Here is a 21,296-nt window from a genome sequence, read left to right as displayed (position 1 = left end):
ATTTCTTCAATATCAATAGAGAATTGTAGGCTAGGACATTGATAAAATGAAAGGACAAAAGAAATAAATTAGTTCAAATTCAATTCTATAACATTTATCAATAATGAGTCTTGCATGCATAGGATCTATTTATGTAACATGTAGATGTTTCAGTCAGAATTTCATAAATGATTGCAATAATGCAATCAATCATAACTTCTGAAATAAGTCACTTCACAAATTTGCTATTAAACTTGTAGGAGTACCATGTTTAAAACATATAATGACGAAGCTCAACTTACAAATATCATGAAAAAATATAATGGCTACAATCAATCAATACAAAAAATATAATGGCTACAATGAATCACTACAAAAGAAACATCTTTTTATAGCAATAAATTGTTTATTTCACAACTAAAATTGTACAACCAATTCATAATAGAATTTCCCTGCCTCATAATATCATTCTGAAGAACTAATAATCCCCCCTCCATGTGCAAAAATTCGAAAGAAGGATCTCAAAAACCGAAGTGGCTTTTCGGCCTCCTTTCTTTCCTTCTTGGCCTCTGTTTATACACTTTACAAGACCCATGAAAATTTTTCAAAGACTCGACTAAAAAAAATTATTTTGCCTTGTACGCTACTGGAGCCTCAAATTAACACTTCGAATGTTTTGAATTTTCCGGGAGGAATCCACAGTTGTTTTAATAAATAAACAGTTGTTTTAATAAATACAATTGTTTAAGCTTCCAATTGAAGCCTGTAAGGTTTCACATTCGAGGTCAAATTCATGGTATCTCTCTTCCTTGAATGTATCGCTTATGTGCAATTGTGTTGGATTCTTTCCGTTTCGAAAGACGCATGTAGCAACTTCAGAAAATACCTGCAACAGGCGCGAGAGAAGTGAATCATTAAGAAGGACGAACTGAGAAAGGAATTGGCTACAATCGAAGAGGAATTAAAGATCCTACCTAACCAAATGACTGTCCATTCTCTTCCTCCCATAGTAAGGGAGAAAATACATGCTTCAGAACTAGGGAAAAAGAAAATTCTTCAAATAAAGGAGACGACCTGGAGATTGAAAAGCAGAGCATTATGGATCAAGGAAGGAGATAAAAATACCAAATTCTTTCACCGTTTTGCCAATCACATAAGAAAACAAAATACAATTTGGCAAATAAAGGATGGTGAAGGAAACATATATAACAAGCGATCGAATATTACATCTATGGCGGTTTCATATTTCAAAAAAGCATATAATAGAGTGGAAGTAGAGGATGTGGATGCTCAGCTGTGGGCAGTGAAGGAATATCCCAAAATGTTTAATGAAGTGGATGCTCAGCTGTGGGCAGTGGAAGAATATCCCAAAATGTTTAATGAAGTGGATAATGTGGAGTTGTACAACGAGGTTAAGGAGGAAGAACTGGAACGGGCCATTAAATCAATGAAAGGAGACAAAAGCCCAGGTCCAGATGGATGGACAGTTGAATTTTTTGTTCATTTCATAGACATATTTCAGGAAGACCTGCTTCAGATGGTAGAGGAATCTAGGACTAAAGGCTTCATACATCCTCAGTTAAACTCCACATATATCTCCCTTATCCCAAAGAAATAAGAGGTGGAAACCTTTGTCGATTACCGCCCTATTTCTCTGTGTAATCTAACATATAAGATTATCTCTAAGATAATAGCCAACAGATTGAAAGTTTCTTTATCTAAATTCATCTCACCTGAGCAATATGGTTTTTTAAACAATAGAATAATCCATGATGTTGTGGCTGTTGCACAAGAATGTATGCACAGTATTAAATAAAAAAAAATGAATGCAGCAGTGATGAAGGTAGACTTAAAAAAAGCTTATGACTGTGTAGATTGGGGATTCCTAAGAATGGTGTTGTTTAAAGTTGGAGTAAACTCAAATATGACTGAATGGATCATGGGGTGTGTGTCAACAGTTCGCTATGCAGTAATAATTAATGGATTCCCATCTAAATTTTTTGCTGTTGGTAGAGGACTCAGACAAGGATGTGCATTATCCCCTCTTTTGTTTATCCTGGTGATGGATGGATTAAGTCTAAAAATAAAAAAAGCAGTGTCCACTGGCGAATTTGAAGCATTGAAAATTAGCAGTCGTGTCACAGTTTCTCATAGTTTTTTTGTGGATGATATTCTATTGATGGGTATGGTAAACAGGATTAAATGGTTATCACTCTCATTACTCATAAAGAAGTTTGGGGTAGCCACGAGACTTGTTCAAAATGAACAGAAATCTATTATTCTCTATGGATCATGTACCCAGGATGATATCTCATTTATTCAGAACTGTTTTGGAGTGAAGGCAGAAAATATAGACAAGGGTATGAAATATTTGGGGTATCGACTAAAGCTAGGATGCTACAAAAATGCAGATTGGATGTGGCTGGTGGAAAGATTCTATCTGAAAATTAAGGGATGGGAACATAGATGTTTATCTATGGGAGGACGTATCATCCTCATACAAAGAGTACTGACTCAGCTAGGGATTTATTGGGCACATCTATTTAGTATTCCTCAAATGATTATTAATCTTCTGAATTGAATAATGGCATGCTATATATGGTCCGGTGCAAGTAGGAACAACAAGTATCATTTAGTGAAGCTGGAAAAGATCACTAGACCCAAAATCTTGGGTGGTTGGGGTATTCTAAACTTAAAGTTCTTTGGATGGGCTCTTATTTTGAAATCTTTATGGAGAGGCATCAACAGTAAAGGTATATGGGGAAAGCTGATCCGATCCAAATATATGAAGAATAAGGAATTTTCCTTCTGGTTCAGACAAGGAGAAATTGGGAAAAAAGGTGGCTCACAAATTTGGAACAGTTTTAGAAAGGTCAAGAATATACTTTTCCAAAATATCTCGTGGCTTTTTGGATCTGGTAACAGAATTATGTTGGGAAAAGATTGCATTGTAGGAGCAGGTGAGGGTTCACCAGGGACAGTGGAACTGATACTGCATCTAAACAGAAGAGGCATTTATGTCCTTAGTCAGCTGATCAGTGATTGGAATGGAAACATTCCAATTTGGCGTGACTCTTCCCAACTGAATCTTGCTGATCAGTATAAACAGGATTGGCTACAGCTTGTTAAAACATTAAAGGAGGCAGGGATAAGTTATGACAGCAAAGGGGATTGTATTACATGGGCTGGAAAGAAGAAGATTACAGGAGAAATAGAGGTGGCAGACTATTATCTCAAAATTTGCATGAAGGAAATTCAGAATGTAGAATACTGTTGGTTTCACAGTTTTTGGCAAATTAATATTCCAATTAAAATTGTAATCTTCCTTTGGCTAACATGGCAGAACAAGAATCTTACATGGGAAAACTTACAAAAGAAGAACCACCATGGCCCTGGGATATGCTATCTATGCAGGGATAATTCTGAGGACAATGAACACTTATTTTTACACTGCCATAGATCTGTTAACATTTGGAAACACTTCACCAACAAGAGGCAGATTCAATTCACTCAATTTAATACAATTGAGGAGTGCTTAAAATGGTGGAGCACTCAGAGTAAAAGCAGGAGATTGCTAGCTTTGGTTATTTTCTAGGAAATTTGGAAATATCAAAACAATCTGATTTTTGGTTTCAATAGATGGGGGGAGAACTTTAATCTATGAATTCATAGATCAGTGGGTGGTATTAGAACATAATGAAGACTCCAAGAAAAAGAAGAAGAAGAAGAAGATAGAGAAGGGGAGAGTTTAGATCACCAACTACCCAATGGGGTTTTTTGATGGGGCGACTCAAGGAGGAAGATGTGGGAGCGGCTTTTGCTTAAAACTGTCAAAAGAGTAGGAATTCCGGATACACTGGTATGTGGGAGAAGGAACAAGTATGAAGACAGAAGTTGTTGCTCTATGGCGTTTATTATGGTTTATTAAGTTTTTGGATATCCCTCAAGTACAAATTTTTGGGGACTCCAAATGCATTATAGATCATGTTAACGGGAAGAACAATATCCAACAAACTTCCCTACAAGGTTGGCTGAGATGTATAAAAAGCATATGGAGTTCCTTCCAGAATTCGTCCATTGAGCACATTAGCAGGGCACATAACAAAACCGTGGATGAATTATCGAAAAAAGGATTACAAGCCACAGAAGAAGGTATGTATATCATGATGAGAACGGAACCTATTGGTTTCCCCATGAAGAGCAACTCGTCCCATGAAGGTTATCACCGACATTACTACATCTCTGTAATATTGTACATCAATTTTTCTCGTATAAATATTATAACTTGCTTACAAAAAAAAGATAACCTTCTTTAAACTTTATAATACAATTGTTTTCTTCCAACTAAAACTCACTGCTCTTGAAATTAACTTTAACTTTCTCATATTAACTTAATACAATCTTCTAATATATTGTAAATTTAATATTTCAAACATTATACTAAAAGCTTTCCTAAAACCAGTCCAATACGCGAACTTTATTTTATTATTTCCATGAAGGATACTAAACACAATTAACACACATAAAAAATACCAGAAATATAGAAATGGCGGAAAAAGGCCTCAACCTCACTGTATTCCTCTCATGATGCAATCCAATGTACAAATAATGATAATAGTACAAATAAATACATGAGGAAGTTTGTCTCAAGATAGTACATCTATCTTGGACACTATGGTTGAGCAAATTTCTCAACCAAACACTAATCTAGGAGCCTAACTAGTTGGAGAGAATCTCTCAACCAACTAGGCCTAAACTGACTCCTACCCATGAGGAACAAACTCAATCTAGAAAGGTAGGATTAAATCCAACTTTCTTGATTTTAATTAATTTAATTGTTTTGGACTTATAATTGTTTTCATCACATGAGAGTGAGGCTAACATTCCCCCCCTCAATGATAAGTCCAAAATAAGAACGAGGAACCATCTTCCAAGTTCTCATGTTGATCCTCAAAAACGCTGCCTAAAAAACTGCCAAAGCTGGATGCTGAAGAAACTGCAATATGAAGAGACCATGAGTCAGCTGCATGTCTGATTCATCTCTGAATGTTGCTTGACAACTCCATCACGTGCCAAGCTGCAAAAGGATCCAACTATCCTTTGCTTGAAATCAGCATCCTGTGTCCACTGAAAAAATTTGATGAACACCCACTAGCGTATTTGTTTGTCCACTGACAAAAGTTGATGAACGCCCATTGGCAAATCTGCTGATGATAATCGCCCAATGGATGATGACGTTGAAAAACAACTCACTGTTGCTTTTGTTGTGTTTGAAAACTGCTCACTGCTGACTTTGCTGTCGATCGCCCACTGGCGAATTTGTTGATGCTCACTCGCTGATGAAAATGCCCACTGGCTGCTTCGCTGATGTTGTCGAGACTTTCAGTCTGACAACCACTATCAATTTCATTGACATTTCCCCCCCTTTTTCAGCTAAAAGGAGAGACAATCTTCTTCAAATTATTTCTAAACTCCACCCCCCCTTTCAGGTTTAAGAGTGTTTCACTGGTGTACTCCCCCATTCAACTGCACGAAAGTACCATCTTAATTTTTACTGTTGGCTGCAATATGTGTGAGTGAATTTGATTGTAAAACTTATACAATCTTTTGACCGTGGATGACCATTCCCAGGGATCAATCCATGAATAATTGATCTTCAATTTGGTTGATTGTTGTTGTTTGCTGCATTGTGCTGATGAATGATTTGACTTGCCACAATGGTGACAAGAATGGAGATCAAAACACTGATCTTCCAAATGACCGGTTCTTTGACAAAGAAGACATTTTGGTTTGACTGCAACTTCAGTTTGTGTGTATTTCTGTTTGTCTTCAACTTTCTCATAACTAACCGATGTGATTTATGCAAGAAACCCAGCACTGAAAAACTTAATGGGCCTTGAATAATCTGGGATATGCAAGTTGGTGTCATCTTTGACATATCCTAAGCCTCGTCGATTTCTATTACTTTGGATTTCTTCCCATGGCTTGATGATTGGTTTGGAAGAAAGTTGAACTGAATCAGGGACCACTTCGACACTTGAAGTTGGTTGGATCAGTGACTTGGAATCATCAACTGTATTTGTATTGTTCAAAGACTTGGAAGCATCACTCTTCTCTAGCAACTCAGTTCTTTGTAGTTGCGACTCCAGTTGAAGGAACTCAATCATTTCATGTGCATGTTGAAGATGCACTTGAATATCAACAAGAGTTGTTTTGTTGATGTTCACCATGTCGCCAGCTGATGATAAAATCAAATTGTTAAGAATTTGGGACAGTTGAATGTGTGTTGCCATGTTAGCTTGCTCACTTTGAATTCAGGCTTGCTTGTACTGTTGCTTATTGCTGATGCTTTAAACACTTGCTAGAGTTTTATAACTTGGTTGCTTGAACTCTTGATTTCACGCTCGCTTGATGACGATCGCTTTGCTTGAATGCTTCAATCAACTTCACACTGGCTCGTTTGTTGTAGATGTCGTGCTTTGAACTTTCGCACTTGATTTTGACACGCTCGCTTGCTTGGTTGTTTGAATGACACACTTGCTTGCTTTGTTGTTTGAATGACACGCTCCCTTGATTTATTGCTTATTGCACTTGCGTTAAACACTGGCTTGATTTGATGCTCACTTGAAGAATAGAATACTAGAATTCACACTCGTTTGATGATGATTGCTTGCTAGATGGCTTGCTTGAACTTGCTTGATTGATTACTGACACTTTGTGTTTTCTTGAATGTACTCACTGAATGTGCCAATTTTAAAAAAGGGTGTCGAACACTGTCGAAAATGCACCCAAGAAACAAATGACAAGTTCAATCTTGATGACTCAAGTTGAAGACTTACTTGACTTAATGTATTCACCTTAACAATTCAAATTAGGGTGTCGGTTACAACCGAGAACACACTTGTACAATTCAGTTAAAAAATGTTTATCTGCAAGAGATACAAAAAGTGTTGATGATGTTGATGTTGTCTTGGCTTGAATATACTTGATTTTATAGGGTCCTTAACTTGATTGCTTTAATTACATAATGTGAAATGTGCTTGCTTGGAAAATCATATAATTTATAGAATATATATATATATCCTAAATTTTTATAATATATTATTTTTATTTTCCAACACAATTTATATAATTTAATTTAGAGATACCTTATTATAAATATTCTTTTTTTTTTTCCGAAGGTGGCAAAACCTATCAAACTCAGGTGTCAAACCAACAGTGAGGACAGCCATCTCTGGCTGCTATCCGCGAATGTCGGTTTGACTCATCACCGTTATCAAGGAAAACCACGCCACCTGTAATAAACTGCTGGTGGTCCGTAAGGGAGCAGGCTTTCACTCCTGCCAGATGCCTCTGGGTCTTGGGCCGTTAACCTGTTTCCTTACGTCCGAGGAAGACGAGCTCTTAGCCAAGCAGAAGCAGTTTTACGGCATATTTTTTATTATATTAAAAAATTATTAATATAAATTAATTAAAAAAAATGCTAATCATCTTGAATAACAATTAAATTAGTTAAATATACAAAACATTTAATATATAAATTAGGTATTGACTTTTAAAAATATTTTAATTCATTAATTTTCATATGAAACAACAAAAAAATATAATTCATATTTTTGATTTGGAAAAATGTAATTTAATAGTCAATATAATTGAGAAAATTATTTATATAATGTTTGACAGCCTTCTTTATTTTATTATTAAAAAGACTCCTTTAACTTGAAACCAAAATGTGTAATCGCTTCTTGACACCCACCCATGGGTGGGCTTATAAGAAGAACACTCAAAAGTAGCAAACGGATAAATTAACTGACAATTGTCCCAAAAGGTACAAAGAGAGGCCGATAGGATTATTAAATTAGAATTGTTGAATGAGTGCAAAAGCAATCTCCTATAAAAATGGACCTCTATATCTAAAAACAAGATCTTAGCCATGAGGAAAAAGAATAGAAAGATCTGAGGACCATAAAGCCACAACCATGAGGATATCATAGCCTACTGGTGCTGTCTGATGAATGAACCGTGAAGGGGGAAAGCTCTGGTCCGTGACAACTGCTTTCTTTCACACAACTACCGAAGGGAGAAGAGAAGCAAACAAAACATCTAGAATAAGGCTGGAAAGAAGAACTCAGATCAGCTCTGTGTATTAAGACAGCGGCAAAATCTTACTACCAAAACCTGGTAACAGAGCCTTTTGATATCTCAAATCCCGATAGCAGACTAAACATGGGTCTTCATCCAGGAAGAACTAAGATCAGTTGTGTACTCAAAGGAAATAGGGCCTGTTGGTTTCCCTATTGATTTCTACCAAAAACTGTGGCACATTATTAGTAGGGACCTTTTAGCAGCTGCTGAGGAATCTAGGGTGTGTGGAAAGATACTGAAGGATATCAATTCACCTTTTTCTACACACTCAAAAGTAAAGTAGAAATGGGGAAAGATTTTATTTAGGTTCATCCAAAAATAAAATAACAAAGGGGATTCAAGCAAGAACCCTCCATACAAAACAGTACCCAGAAGAACAAATGTGTCAGGAAAACAGTGAAGGTTTTGAATTCAGTTTCAAATTTTAGAATAGAGAAAACAAAATAACTTATGAGTTCACTTGACCTTCACTGCCAATTTTGGTTAAGAAGTAATTGAGCGCCCAAAGATCATCCAATTGTACACAGTCTCTCGTATAATTGTCTACAACCTCTAAAGTTCTCCTAATTGGATAGTGGTACCAGTGTCTAAGAAGAGTGACACCCTTGCATTTCTCATGAAAATGATCAAGCTGTCCTAACATAGAGAAAAACTACAAAACAACCATCATGTGACTTGCTTAACAGACATGAAACTTACATCAAAGATTGATGGGTTTTCACATATTACTTTCACTGAAATAGAGAAGAGATGATGAGAAAGACTTGATATTATGTATTATTCTGTTTTTCAATAAGTATGGTCAGCCTTTTTTCCCTTAGTTAATGTCCATGTGGATAACAATACTAAACTTCACTGTGGCTATCCTATTATGTATCATTTTTTACTTCATTTCATGTTATCTTAGATTGAACTTTGGCATTTTCTAAGAGTTGCGTTTGCACTTTCTTAGGGAGCATTTTCTTCTGACTTACTGTGGATTCTTGTACATCACTCCTCGAGTTCAAAGAATTTCCAACCACCAGCTAATTTAAATGGGATCATTTTTCATAGTTGTAGCTTTTTGCTTGATTCGCATGATCAGTGTCATGCCAGTTTCATTGAAATTAGTTACAGCGTGAAGCTCAACATGAAAAAAAGGAGATACGTCCCACTAAATAAACTGATACAACAGAACAAACATGGTAAATAGTAATACAATGAGACCTCATGCATGCAGAATTACAAGAGGACTGGAAGGCTCTCACTTGTAACTGCCAAGCCATTTAATTTTCATGTGAGTCATATATATGATGAAAAGAATAAATTAAAAAGATAGTTTACCCATAAAGATATGCAGAAACCTAATTCCCAAATGGGTTAACCATCACATACATCATCCAGCTGGGACTCCGGCATGGCATATCACCAACAGAAACCCATAAATGAATGAAATTTATCTTGTGTTATTGAAAAAATGACAACTTGTACAAACTGCAAGTAACCATGCACTAGTCTGAAGGACAGCGCATAAATTTTCAGTAAATTAAGGAATGATTTCAATTAAACGTTTTAAGTATTTCTTGTAATGCATTGGTCTCAGATACAATTGAGATTCTGAGACATTATCAGAACGTTACCTCCTACAGTTTTGCAGATTGTATTTGCGCCACAGAACAAGAAAGGTAGAGAATACAGCCGCTCATCATCAGGAGAGAACCGAGAACAGGAATCTTTGGTTATGTACCAAAACACCATGCATTCCTTGATAGGGTCATCAAACTCCACCACTGTAACAGGGAAATGCTGGTACACCCTTTCATTCAATATTTTGTGCGGTGCATCTGCCTTCAAAAGAAGTGCTTCTGACACTACCTTTGATGCACACACATGAGCCTATATGGCAAAAGCATAACATGCTAGGTCTCTGTAGGGAGAGGGAATTTGTGTGATTGCGTCTTCTTGATATGCATTTATCTTGATTCATGATGAAATAACAGCAACTAAAGTCATGACCAAACGATGGTAAACATTTGATTGGAGCATATCTTACCCAATATAAACAAAAGCCCAAAATAAAAAAGAAAAACAAAGACCTAAATTTCAAAGACATCGCACAGTAAATTTTAGTAGCAAGAAAGGTCGTTACCATTCCATCCACCAGGTCCTGCATAGTCGGCCCAAATGTTGTTTTGGTCTGCCCGGGATGTTATACTGGACCAGAGCAAGTCATAAAGTGAGTACAAAACTCTCCAAACTTGCTAAAAAAAAATTCTGAATCTTTGCTTTCGATTTGCAAATAAAATGAATTATAAATAGTGCATTTCAATCCCTTCCACCATGTACAATGGCCGACACCATACTATTCATGGTCATGCATTTCAATCCCTGGTTTTCACACCATTCAGTGGAAGTTGAAGCCAAAAAATAAAACATAGCAGCAAAATTCGGTCATATTGGACTTTGTTGTATGGAAATTTAGCAAGTAGTAAAAATCCGGCAAATTTTCCATACAATATGGATACAATGTGATCATCTTACTTTTGATTGTCTTTTTGATAATATACCTCATGTATTTCATCCTGATCATTCCATAAACCCAAAAAAAAACAACCCAAAAAGCTCTCTCTCTCCAGACATTCATAAACTGCTTCTATGTCTGTATATGTGTGGTGCTCAGTAGGCTGTAAAGAGCAAAAAGCTATATCAAAAACCCGAGCTTCAAACTTTATGCAGAGAAATCGTAAGACAAGTACAAGTAACAAGAGAAAAGAACCATGCTACCATAATCAAGCTCTTGAATCACACATGACGCGATGATTATAGTGGGTCTGCCAGCTGAATCTATCCAGAGGTGCCAAACAGAGTTTTTACAAATTGATTGCAAATGGACAGCTATGAAATCTAATCTCTAGGCTATGCAGACTCCGTAGGGCATCAAATAGGGCTATCTGAAGATAAGTAATCTATAGCTTTTCAGTTTTTTATAATTTACCAACAGGTTAGTCAAAACTCCCCCAAAATAAAAAAATACTGGGATTGTTTTTCCAGAATCAGATCAAGCAGAAAAACAGAATCATTTTTTTCTTCTGAGGTGAAAATAAAAACAGTGAATACAGCTTTTGGCCCACCCAACAGACTACTTGAAATTTGTTTAATAGCAAAGAAAGCCCTGGAATTCTTCTTGAACCCAATGTTCTTCGTTTTCCTCGAGCCGTGAAACTAAAAAAACATTTTTTTCCCTGGGGAGAATCCTTATCGAATACATGTATGCACACTGCAATCTAAGTGACCAAAGAACACAAAATTCCACAGTGTTGCATAAAAGTAACTTACCTTGCCAGTGGAAGCTCCATAACCTGAATAATCATAACTGCAAAAAAGAAAAGCCATCATCATAAGCCCTTGAAAACCGATTCAACGACTCCAATGTATCATAATTGCAAACATTAAAAGCATGCTTCCCCAAATTCTTAAAAAGATATATTAAGATGGACTCACAGAAGAACTAAAAGAAATGGCAGCATTACCCAATATCATGTGAAAACAATGGAATGACCTGAATGGAAAAGGTAATGATTAAACGGAACAGGATGCCCGGATAGCACTAAATTCTTATAGATATAATCTAAAGACAAAATTTTCAAGAAGTTGAATTTTTTTTTTTTTTTCCTTTTTCTTATTTATGAAGTGTTCTCAAAGCTGAAATTCTTCTAAAATTTGGAACAAAATGCATATTTTATTAGCTATGAGAAGTATAATTCTGTTCTGGAGCTGTAATGGATCTTTTTGTTACATAATTTTTCTGTATCAAATTGTATTCAAATTCAAACTTATATACGAATGTTTATTTTATGCTAGAAAGACATGACCTAAATAGAACTACAAACTACTTATGTATGAAATCTTGTAATCTATGAGTGAAATTATAACCAAATTGAACGTGATATCAAAGATTTGTAAGCAGATGGTGCAGACCTCTCAAGCCACAAGTGAAAATGTGTAAGCCTCATAGTATATGGACTTATGTTTCAGTGTTGAGCTTCGCAGGCTCAAGAAAATTGTAATTTTAAATCTGAAATCATGGATCTTTGATAATAAGAACAATTTGCAAAGGTCCAGTAAATTACCTCTCCCATTTATTCTGTATGTCTAGTGTTGTTCTCCAGCTATTTCCTACATTGCGAGCCCAAGTAGGCGGATTATCGACCCAAGTAGGCGGATTATCGACACCCCTGCAAAAATACCAAAAAAATTTGGAAGTCGCCAACAAAATACTTCTAAAACTCAATGATTTGAATGTTAATCAGTATACACTTTTAACAACATCCAGTGGTATACAAGTGTCCACAGAAAGTAGAGAAGTCTTGCATACCACTCACACAAAGAATAGAATATTGGATGGTCTGTCTTAAGAAGTGCATCCCTCATCCTTGGGTACCTGCTATGCATACAAAGATAAACCCTTCAACCCTTCTAACAACTGAAAGTATGAATCTACTCCAAAGATGAAACCCTGATGGAGAAGAACTTCACCTGACTTCAGGTTTTGAACCATCATCGAAACAGTTATCATACTTGAGATAGTCGATACCCTGTTGATGCAACATTGTTGATATTGTAGCATTTAATTTTTCTTCACAATTTACCAAATCTTAACTTCATACACACTAAAGAATATTTCTGACATACCCATTCAGCGAATGTCCGGGCATCTTCTTCCTCAAATCCTAATGAGCCAGGTTGCTTTTGACATGTGTATTGCCTAAAGCCAAAACCCCAAGTCAGTAAGTGGTTTTACAAATGGAAGAAAGAAAAACAGGATCTTACCTGAGATCAGGTAAGCTCACGTAAGGTCCCGAATGGGTTATGGTTTTCAAGAATAGGAAAGTCTTGCTGAGCTTACCCTGCATCTGAATATATGCCAATCTTCAGACCCTTCTCATGCACATAGTCAGCAAGGGCCTTGATGCCGAATGGAAATGTCAAAGCACGAGGAATCAACTTTCCCTGTAAGCAAACACAGTTTATATTATATTCTCTCATTGTTTGTGTTTAACATGAAACAAAAATGGCAATTATCACTTGAAGCAGTTTTGTGACAGTTACCTATAAACATGTCTTATATTAATCAATACTAAAAAAAATTAATTAAAATATCGAAAAGGCATAGTGAACGCCCTATGACACCCTTTGGGGAAGGAACTGCAGTGTGAAAACCCTATTATACCCCACATATATATATATATATATATATATATGAAAAACAAAAAACCAGAGAGACGTAGCACTGTAAGAGTAAGTAAACAAAAGAAAATGTATCATGAATCCCCTGAAAAACAAAAAACCAGAGAGACGTAGCACTGTAGGAGTAAGTAAACAAAAGCAAACAGGATGGGAAAAAAAGCCATTTAGGAAGGGTTTCAGGTTTTCGTACGGCGGGAAGATGCTGACGCGATAATCTTCCTGTGGCTGGCTTTCCCCAGCCCTCCCATGTCACTTGAAAATTTTACCATTTTCAGGCCAAACAACTCCCCTGTTGTTGCCTTCTTGAACGAAAGTAAATGATCTGAAACAAAGAAACTTGCATTGTAGCTGCCGCTGCCATGGCTCTGTATAGAACAACTGCGAGCCGAGATGAAGAAGTACTGATTATTCCGAAAGAAAGAAATAATGAAGTTGTCACAGTACTGAGAACAGCCGAAGAAGAGGAGAAGAAGATGAGGATGTCGATGTCATTAATTAGTCAATTCTAGTGGAAATACAAGTGAGCAGGATATCCTCTCAGAACTGTTAGATTCCTGTGCTTCACTGGTTTCTCTCAGTCGCCGTCTCTTGCGCTCCATTTTCACAAAACAAATCACCAAGCTGTGGCGCTGACAAGAAACAGTGCCCCGCATGCCACAGTTATGGGGATTAAAAACCTCTACAGATAGTCAAGCATATACAAAGCTTGCTAGTGACCAAGACAATAACCACCATGACCATCCCGTACCAGCAGATTTCATACTAAAACAACAAAACCAAAACCAAACCATTCATATCAATATATTAAAACGCCTTCATACTAAAAACTCAATAGATTATTGGCAACACACTTTATTTTTTTAAATAAAAAATAAATTACACTGTTTTACATGATAAATGAAAAGCGGAGAAATTTGTGATTTGCAAATATTAAAACAAACCACTTACATACGACGAAGACATTAAGTAATTGTAATATGCTTTTCCACATTGTAATTTAATATTTTAAAATAACCACGCGTTATCTAATCTATTTCTATCTTCAACTTGTAAACTCATTAATTATTTCTAAAATTGCTGTCCACTTATACCATATATAAAACCACCTTAATTAATAATGATAACCCCTCAAGTGAATTGTTGAATTTCTATAAAAGATTAAAAAGTACAGGTATTTCTCTAAAAAAAATATTAAAAATAGAAAATAATGAATATTGGAAACCACATAATTAAAATCTCAATTGTATTGTCAATTTGGGTATTAGTTAACTTTTATACAAACATATTTCCACAATTGCAACTCTTCTCTAACCACACCAGTGCACTCCAATAAGAAATATTTTAAAGAAAGGTTGAGAAATTTTTCTTTATATATAAATATATATTTTTAATATGTTTTGAATTTATTTAAAAATGAGCAGTTTGTATCAAATCTATCTATGCTTGTCCCAATAAGATACAATTTTGATATTTCATTTACTTAATTATTCATAAATCTTTTTAATATTTCTACTCATTATTTGTTCACAATGGACAGTGCAAACCATTGTCACTATGAAGCTCTAACAAACTGTATAATTCATACAGCTAGGCAATAATTCTTAAGCAAATGCTATAAACTTTGCATGGTCTTTCCATAAAATTGACTGCACCGAAAATGAGATCCATAGATTTAGAGAAGCCTACACCACTGATTGAGAAAATCAATTCATGAAACTCTTCAAGAAACTCCATTTCTAATTTTTCATTTTTCAATTCCCGTAGTGGCATGTAGCATATTTCCTTCAGGTTGGCATCTCCTCACATATCACCTTAAGAGGGGATTGAGAGAGTGTGAAGTTCAACAATTGTTTTTGTGGAATTCTGAATTAGGATCTTAAATATATTAAAGTAATTTTTATAAACCACTGTCGTTGTATATAATTGAATTAAATGTAAACTTTATAAACCACATACATGTTGTAAGTAATCTTAAAAGTAACGTGTAAAGAAAGCCTATAACGTGTGTAAAGAGAGCTGTTAGGATTGATAAATTGAAAATATGGTTTTTTTTTTTTTAATCAATATATTAAATGAAAGTTTTTTAATACACAATTTAAGTTTTTTAGTGTATTAAATTTAAGTTTCATAGTATAATTTTATTTATTTATAATTGATAATTATATATATGGTGAAGGTAGGCAAGAATAAAAAAATTGTAATTCTTTTATTTCTTGTCATTTTCGTTATTCTTTTATTTCTGGTCATTTTCAATTTTTTTTTATAGTAGATTTTAATTCATTTTATTCAAAATTATAATGTAAAATAATAAAAAAATAAAATTATATTTATGAGTTTAATAATTTTTTGGGCATATAATATAATATTAATTTCATTAGTTAAACAATTATCAATGTACCGAGTATAATTATTGAACAAACAATTAGTATTACTACATCAACTAAATTTAGTTAGTCACAAAATTCTAAGAAATATTTAGTCATCCATAAATATAAAAAAAAAACAAACAAACAAACAAACATGGGAATTAATTTAATCTATGAATAATTCTAAGAAATATTTAGTCATCCATAAATATAAAAAAAACAAACAAACAAAAAACATGGGAATTAATTTAATCTATAAATAATTATAGAGAATGTGTTAAACAAACAAAAAAAAACATGGGAATTAATTTAATCTATAAATAATTATATAGAATATGTTAAAATTAAGTTCTAAGTGATAAAAACTGAACTAAAAACTTATTATATTAAAGATACTTTGCTCTTTTAAATAAAAATACATTTATATTAAAAATAATTTACTCTTTGAAATAAAAATGCATTGTATTCAACAAATACAAAAGAAAAATATATTTATTTAATACACATATTGTGTAAAAAATAAACCAATTTTAAAAAATCAAATAAATAAACTACCAAAACAATTTATTTCTTTAATAAATCCTCTTTTCCCATATTTCAGAAAAAGTGGAATCAATACCTCTATTCTTTTGTCTTTAAATTTCAATTGTTAGTCAAGACTCAATATGAGATTTATGAATTTAACTGCAACGTAATATGTACAGCAATTTCTGTTTTTTTGTAAAATATATTTATTTTTTACACATATTGTGTAAAAATTAAACCAATTTTAAAAAATCAAATAAATAAACTACCTAAAACAATTTATTTCTTTAATAAATCCTCTTTTCCCATATTTCAGAAAAAGTGGAATCAATACCTCTATTCTTTTGTCTTTAAGTTTCAATTGTTAGTCAAGACTCAATATGAGATTTATGAATTTAACTGCAACGTAATATGTACAGCAATTTCTGTTTTTTGTTTTTGTTTTAAATTGAGACACAAGATAACATCAATCTTTATTCAAATTCAATTATAAATAGCCTAATTCTCTCTATATATAAGTATTATAAGAGACTTTTAACAACTTTTGAACGCTTTTCCTTTAAAACTCTCTTCCAAAGGTATGAGAGGTTTCAGAGCTAGTATAATCTCATAACTCCTTTTAGAAGAGCACAAATTTCTTCTTGAAATGTTTTTTTAATCACAATTTAGATATAAATTAGATTATAAAATACATATAAGACTTTATACACAATGATACGAGGAATCAATCGAGTAGTGCTCGTCATTCATTTATGGTTGAATTAAGGGTTTAGAAACATCCACGTGTACCTTATCAGGTTTTATAAAATCAGAAGTAAAATCATCGAGTTAGGAATATAAACAGAGTTCAGCAAGTGCATGCAATCATTGCCACAATTCACCTCCTTTACCCTGTCTTGATTGTCTTACACTTGTAAAACATTTTCAGCATGGTTTTCTTAAAAAAAAATACATAAGCTTTTCCATTTCATGTCCTAAATTCTGCAAAATAATCAAATATTTTCCTTACTAAAATATAAAGAAGTCATACAAAATCAGTGCAAGGAAATGGTATTTCCATTTTGCAGTAAATACATGCATAAATTCTTTTTAGAATAAAGAATAATATGGATCAGCATGGAATTTAAATTAATATTTTCCAATATAAATATGTCACTGAAAGTTGTCTTCACAAATTGCATTCAGCATCCGAATCTGCAAGACTCCTATTCAGTTAAATGAAAATCACGTCATAAACCAACTAAAAGAGTGGGCTTACATATTGTCATAGAAAAATGTAGATTCCTCCATCCTAGAAGAGGGAAGGAGATATTCATCAATAATTATAACAACGTCATTGCAAATCTTACTGGGTTTTTCCACATTGAGATGGTACTCCGTGATGCATCTAACATCAAGTTCATTACCACTTTCCTCTTCTTTCTCCTTCATGATGATAGCATCTTCCATGAAGCTATCTAATTCAAGCACCCATAGACATGGGTTTGATGAGATGCAGGGTTTCAACCAATTAACATTTCATTGAGTATGTATTTACAAATCAGTGATTTTGGAATCAAATCCCACAAAGCAATTCTATACCTGCTCTTCAAATTCCTTCAAGCTTTTGAAAGTAAAACCAATGAATTATCAATATAATTTTACCATAAAGAAACCTTATTGCAGGAGGTCCTTTTCCATCCAGCAGTCCAGCATCTTCCAGCTTTCATAACAGCAACTCCTCTATTCCAAGGAAATGTGGGGAACAGGACTATGCTATTGGCCTAATTCCCCACAGTCTATACCACCTGTCTCCCTCTACCAACTCAAATCACAGTCTTACAGCCATCATAGCCATCATCCAATATTCTTTTGTCTTCCAATTCTGTTTACAGCCTATTAAATCTGAATATAAGTTTTTTTTACATATGATGTGAAAAATTGATTTACTTCTATTTTTGTTTTCTGTTTTCTGTATTTCAAGTTTTTCACACACTATCCTTTTGTCTTCCAATTCTGATTTACAGCCTGTTACATCCAAGTACAAGTTAGATTTAAAAAACTAAGGTGCATGGCAGGTGGATAGAGTACAATAGCATTTTATTTAACAATTCTTTAAAAAATTAATATAGCAACTTTTTATCCTGTTCATGGAAAATATCTGGACAAAACCAAAAAACATCATCAAGATAAGTGGGTTACTCAAAAACGTTACAGCAGCAGCTTGAATCCACATTTTCTACGACCCTGTACCCTTTCCATTGGTTGATTCCTCAGTAACCATGTTCAAGGTGTCGAGCTCCTTCATGGCAGATTCCAATGTCCATGCCTCTACCCCATATTCCTCTTTCAGCTTCCTCCTACGCTCAGTGTTCAGGTAAAAAGTCTGGTCATGAATTAGATGAATAACCTCTTCAAGACACTGATTGTTAATGTGCCTGAATTCTCTTTTGTGTTTCTCCAAATAAGCACACAATTTGGGTACATCCTCTCTCCGGAAAATATCCCATAGAGGACCTCCAAATTCTGAGTTCAGGTTTTTCATCTTCTCTTAGATCTCAGGCCAGTGATGTCAAACTGCTTGTTTTGGTGCTGTTACATCCAAAATGCTTATTGATGGTCAAGAAAGGCAAGGTGGGAGAGGCTAGGAAGCCCTTCTATGAAATGCCTAACGAAAACATTTGCCCCATTGTGGTCACATACAATGCTGTTATTGATAGTTTTTTTTGTAAGAAAGGCAAGTTGGAGGAGGCCAGAGAACTCAGTCCTACCATATGTTGGAGTCCCAAACCAATCCCACTTTCTTCATTGTAGATCTGGCTATACTTGTAGTGAAACTCAAATGAAGGCATTCTAATTTGGGGTTCAAGGAATCGTAAACTATTACTTCAGGGTAATATTAGATGCAATAAATCTTCCACTCGTGCATTTTATTGACAAGCTTCCTTAGACAAATGATCTAATTTTTGTCCAATTTCCTTATGTATCCTCGTATCTTTTCAAAATCCTTCTAGGGAATGGTTCTAGTTCCCAGTTCCTCATCGTGTATAATCTTGACTTATTCTTCATTAATATCACAAATTAAAATATATTATTGCTACAGAGTTGCCTCAACTCAACTCATAATATCATATAAACGAAAAATTCAGTTTTCATGGGCCATGATTCTACATTTTTTCAGTGACACAACAAAACCAATAATTTGGTCAGTATGAACAATGCATAGGGAGGAAAAAAAACAAGAAACAGTCTGGGAAAATTTGGGAAAATTGTTGGAAAATTTGTTAATTGGGTTCCAAAACACTATTCCTTGGCCAAAATTATAATTTCACTAACAATAGTATTGTAAGGGAAAGTTACCATAAACAACAAACCTCAAGAAATATCGCACTCAAGATTATTCTATGTGGCGTTCCTGACAACATTTGTTAGTGAAATTTTACAATTTCCTCATCATTTAAAAGATAGAAAATTGCACAATTTTAACCCAAGGCAAACTTCCTCAACATATGTACCCTCAAAGTTGAATTCTCTTCCGCCAATGTCCAATGCACTGCTTGCCATCCCTTTTGGCAGGGCGTTCTTTAAACAGGACAAACAATTGTTAGATCTAAGTGCATAAAAGGTTGATAATGAACTGGGAAAGCATTTAGAGTATCCTCTTCACTACAGGAAGTACTAAGTTACTAACTATGCAATGTCCCTTCACCGGATTCAAAATTTAGATTTGATCTTTATTTAATATGAGAAAAAATAAAAGTAGTGGGCCCGTTTACTTCATGAGATTTGGGAATAATGCTGCCAGCAAATAATGTGGATAAATAGATCTGTATGAATGTCTTCTTATGCTAACATTTCCCTCAAACTCAATTTCGGAATGCTACAATGGAGTATGTCCTGGAACATATCTTCAGAAGGCTTATTCTTTAACCAATCCATTAGAGTCTCCAATAACTCGACTTATTCTTTAACCAATCCATTAGAGTCTCTAATCACTCCTACTACATGCTCCCTTGCTGCTATAATAGTCTATAGGATTGGAAATAAATAATTAAGGAGAAGCTCCAATATGTGAAAGCATTAACAAGCTTGTCACTACATTGATCAGAAGTGATTTCCAGTTTGACCCTATTCTTATATCGACCATAAGGACACCTATTCATTGTCCTCTTCAAGAATTTCAGATTATAAGGTCATAATTCCAGCAGTCAATTTTAGGCATCTTAAATAATGATATGCTTCAAATTAAGAAATGACTTATATCTTAAATAATGATATGCTTCAAATTAAGAAATGACTTAAGAAATGACTTATATCTTAAATAATTATATGCTTCAAATTAAGAAATTTGTCATGAATTTCTATATGATGCAAATACAACATACTGAACCCATGATTTTACAACTTTACAGTTATAACCAAATTCATGAATCTAGAAAGCAGCTATCCAAAATTCTAACCATGTTCATATACGAAGCCATCAAAACTCAAGCAACTCAAACCGTCATTTGGCCAGAGGACAACAAGAATTTTAGTTTCATTGCCTACAATACAAAATTATGGTAGAGGTTCATAGTGGGTCTCTCTTGCCTCCTCTCCTGCAAACAACTCATCGCTAAAAGCATCATTTCCTTCATGATTTCCAGAACAACTTGCGAAGTGTTCTCCTTCAACCGAGGATTGACAACATCCATGATCCTTCCCTGTTCTGATATATTAACCACATACACTACCAGATTCACAACATCAGATTTGTTGTAGAGATCAATGGCCTTCTGTGATGTCAGCAGTTGCAGCAAAACCACACCGAAGCTATACACATCACTTTTATCAGTGAGCTGGTAATTTCTGTAATACTCAGGATCCAAATACCCCACTATCCCTTGAGAATATGTGGAGATATGTGACAGGCCTGACTCTGCTAGACCAGATAGCCTGAAATCTGAAACATTGGCATTCATTTTATTTTCAAGCAAGATGTTCACTTTTATCAGTGAGCTGGTAATTTCTGTAACACTCAGGATCCAAATACCCCACTATCCCTTGAGAATATGTGGAGATATGTGACAAGCCTGA

General features: G+C 34.4%; 1 protein-coding gene and 1 long non-coding RNA gene across 11 annotated transcripts; both read right to left on the bottom strand.

Annotated features, from left to right (window-relative positions):
• Positions 1-410: 410 nt before the first annotated feature.
• Positions 411-12,313, bottom strand: LOC149229843 (uncharacterized). Of its 9 annotated transcripts, XM_089378755.1 has the most exons (7): positions 12,234-12,313; positions 11,634-11,662; positions 11,440-11,476; positions 10,671-10,787; positions 10,253-10,317; positions 954-1,053; positions 411-865 (listed from the first exon to the last, which is right to left on the bottom strand). In XM_089378755.1, exons 1-6 carry the CDS (start codon positions 12,240-12,242, stop codon positions 954-956), a joined length of 357 nt encoding a protein of 118 aa, XP_089234881.1. In that variant the 5' UTR covers positions 12,243-12,313; the 3' UTR covers positions 411-865. The 9 variants fall into 9 exon arrangements, 5 of the variants coding, with proteins under 5 accessions (XP_089234881.1, XP_089234882.1, XP_089234886.1 ...); XM_089378756.1 differs by lacking the exon at positions 954-1,053; XM_089378757.1 differs by lacking the exons at positions 411-865; positions 954-1,053 and adding an exon at positions 9,549-10,080.
• On the bottom strand, positions 12,313-13,984 carry LOC149229842 (uncharacterized). 2 transcript variants are annotated; one of them, XR_016247974.1, is made up of 6 exons: positions 13,541-13,984; positions 13,010-13,113; positions 12,796-12,868; positions 12,640-12,698; positions 12,479-12,544; positions 12,313-12,338 (listed from the first exon to the last, which is right to left on the bottom strand). It is a non-coding gene; the product is annotated as an uncharacterized LOC149229842 (long non-coding RNA). The 2 variants fall into 2 exon arrangements; XR_016247975.1 differs by having other exon boundaries at positions 12,486-12,544.
• Between the last annotated feature and the right edge of the window lie 7,312 nt (positions 13,985-21,296).

Source organism: Pinus tabuliformis, chromosome J (assembly GCF_031772625.1).
Source record: "Pinus tabuliformis cultivar Carrire ecotype Pingquan chromosome J, CPIR1, whole genome shotgun sequence".
NCBI lineage: Eukaryota > Viridiplantae > Streptophyta > Pinopsida > Pinales > Pinaceae > Pinus > Pinus tabuliformis.
This window is presented reverse-complemented; position numbering and strand designations above follow the sequence as displayed.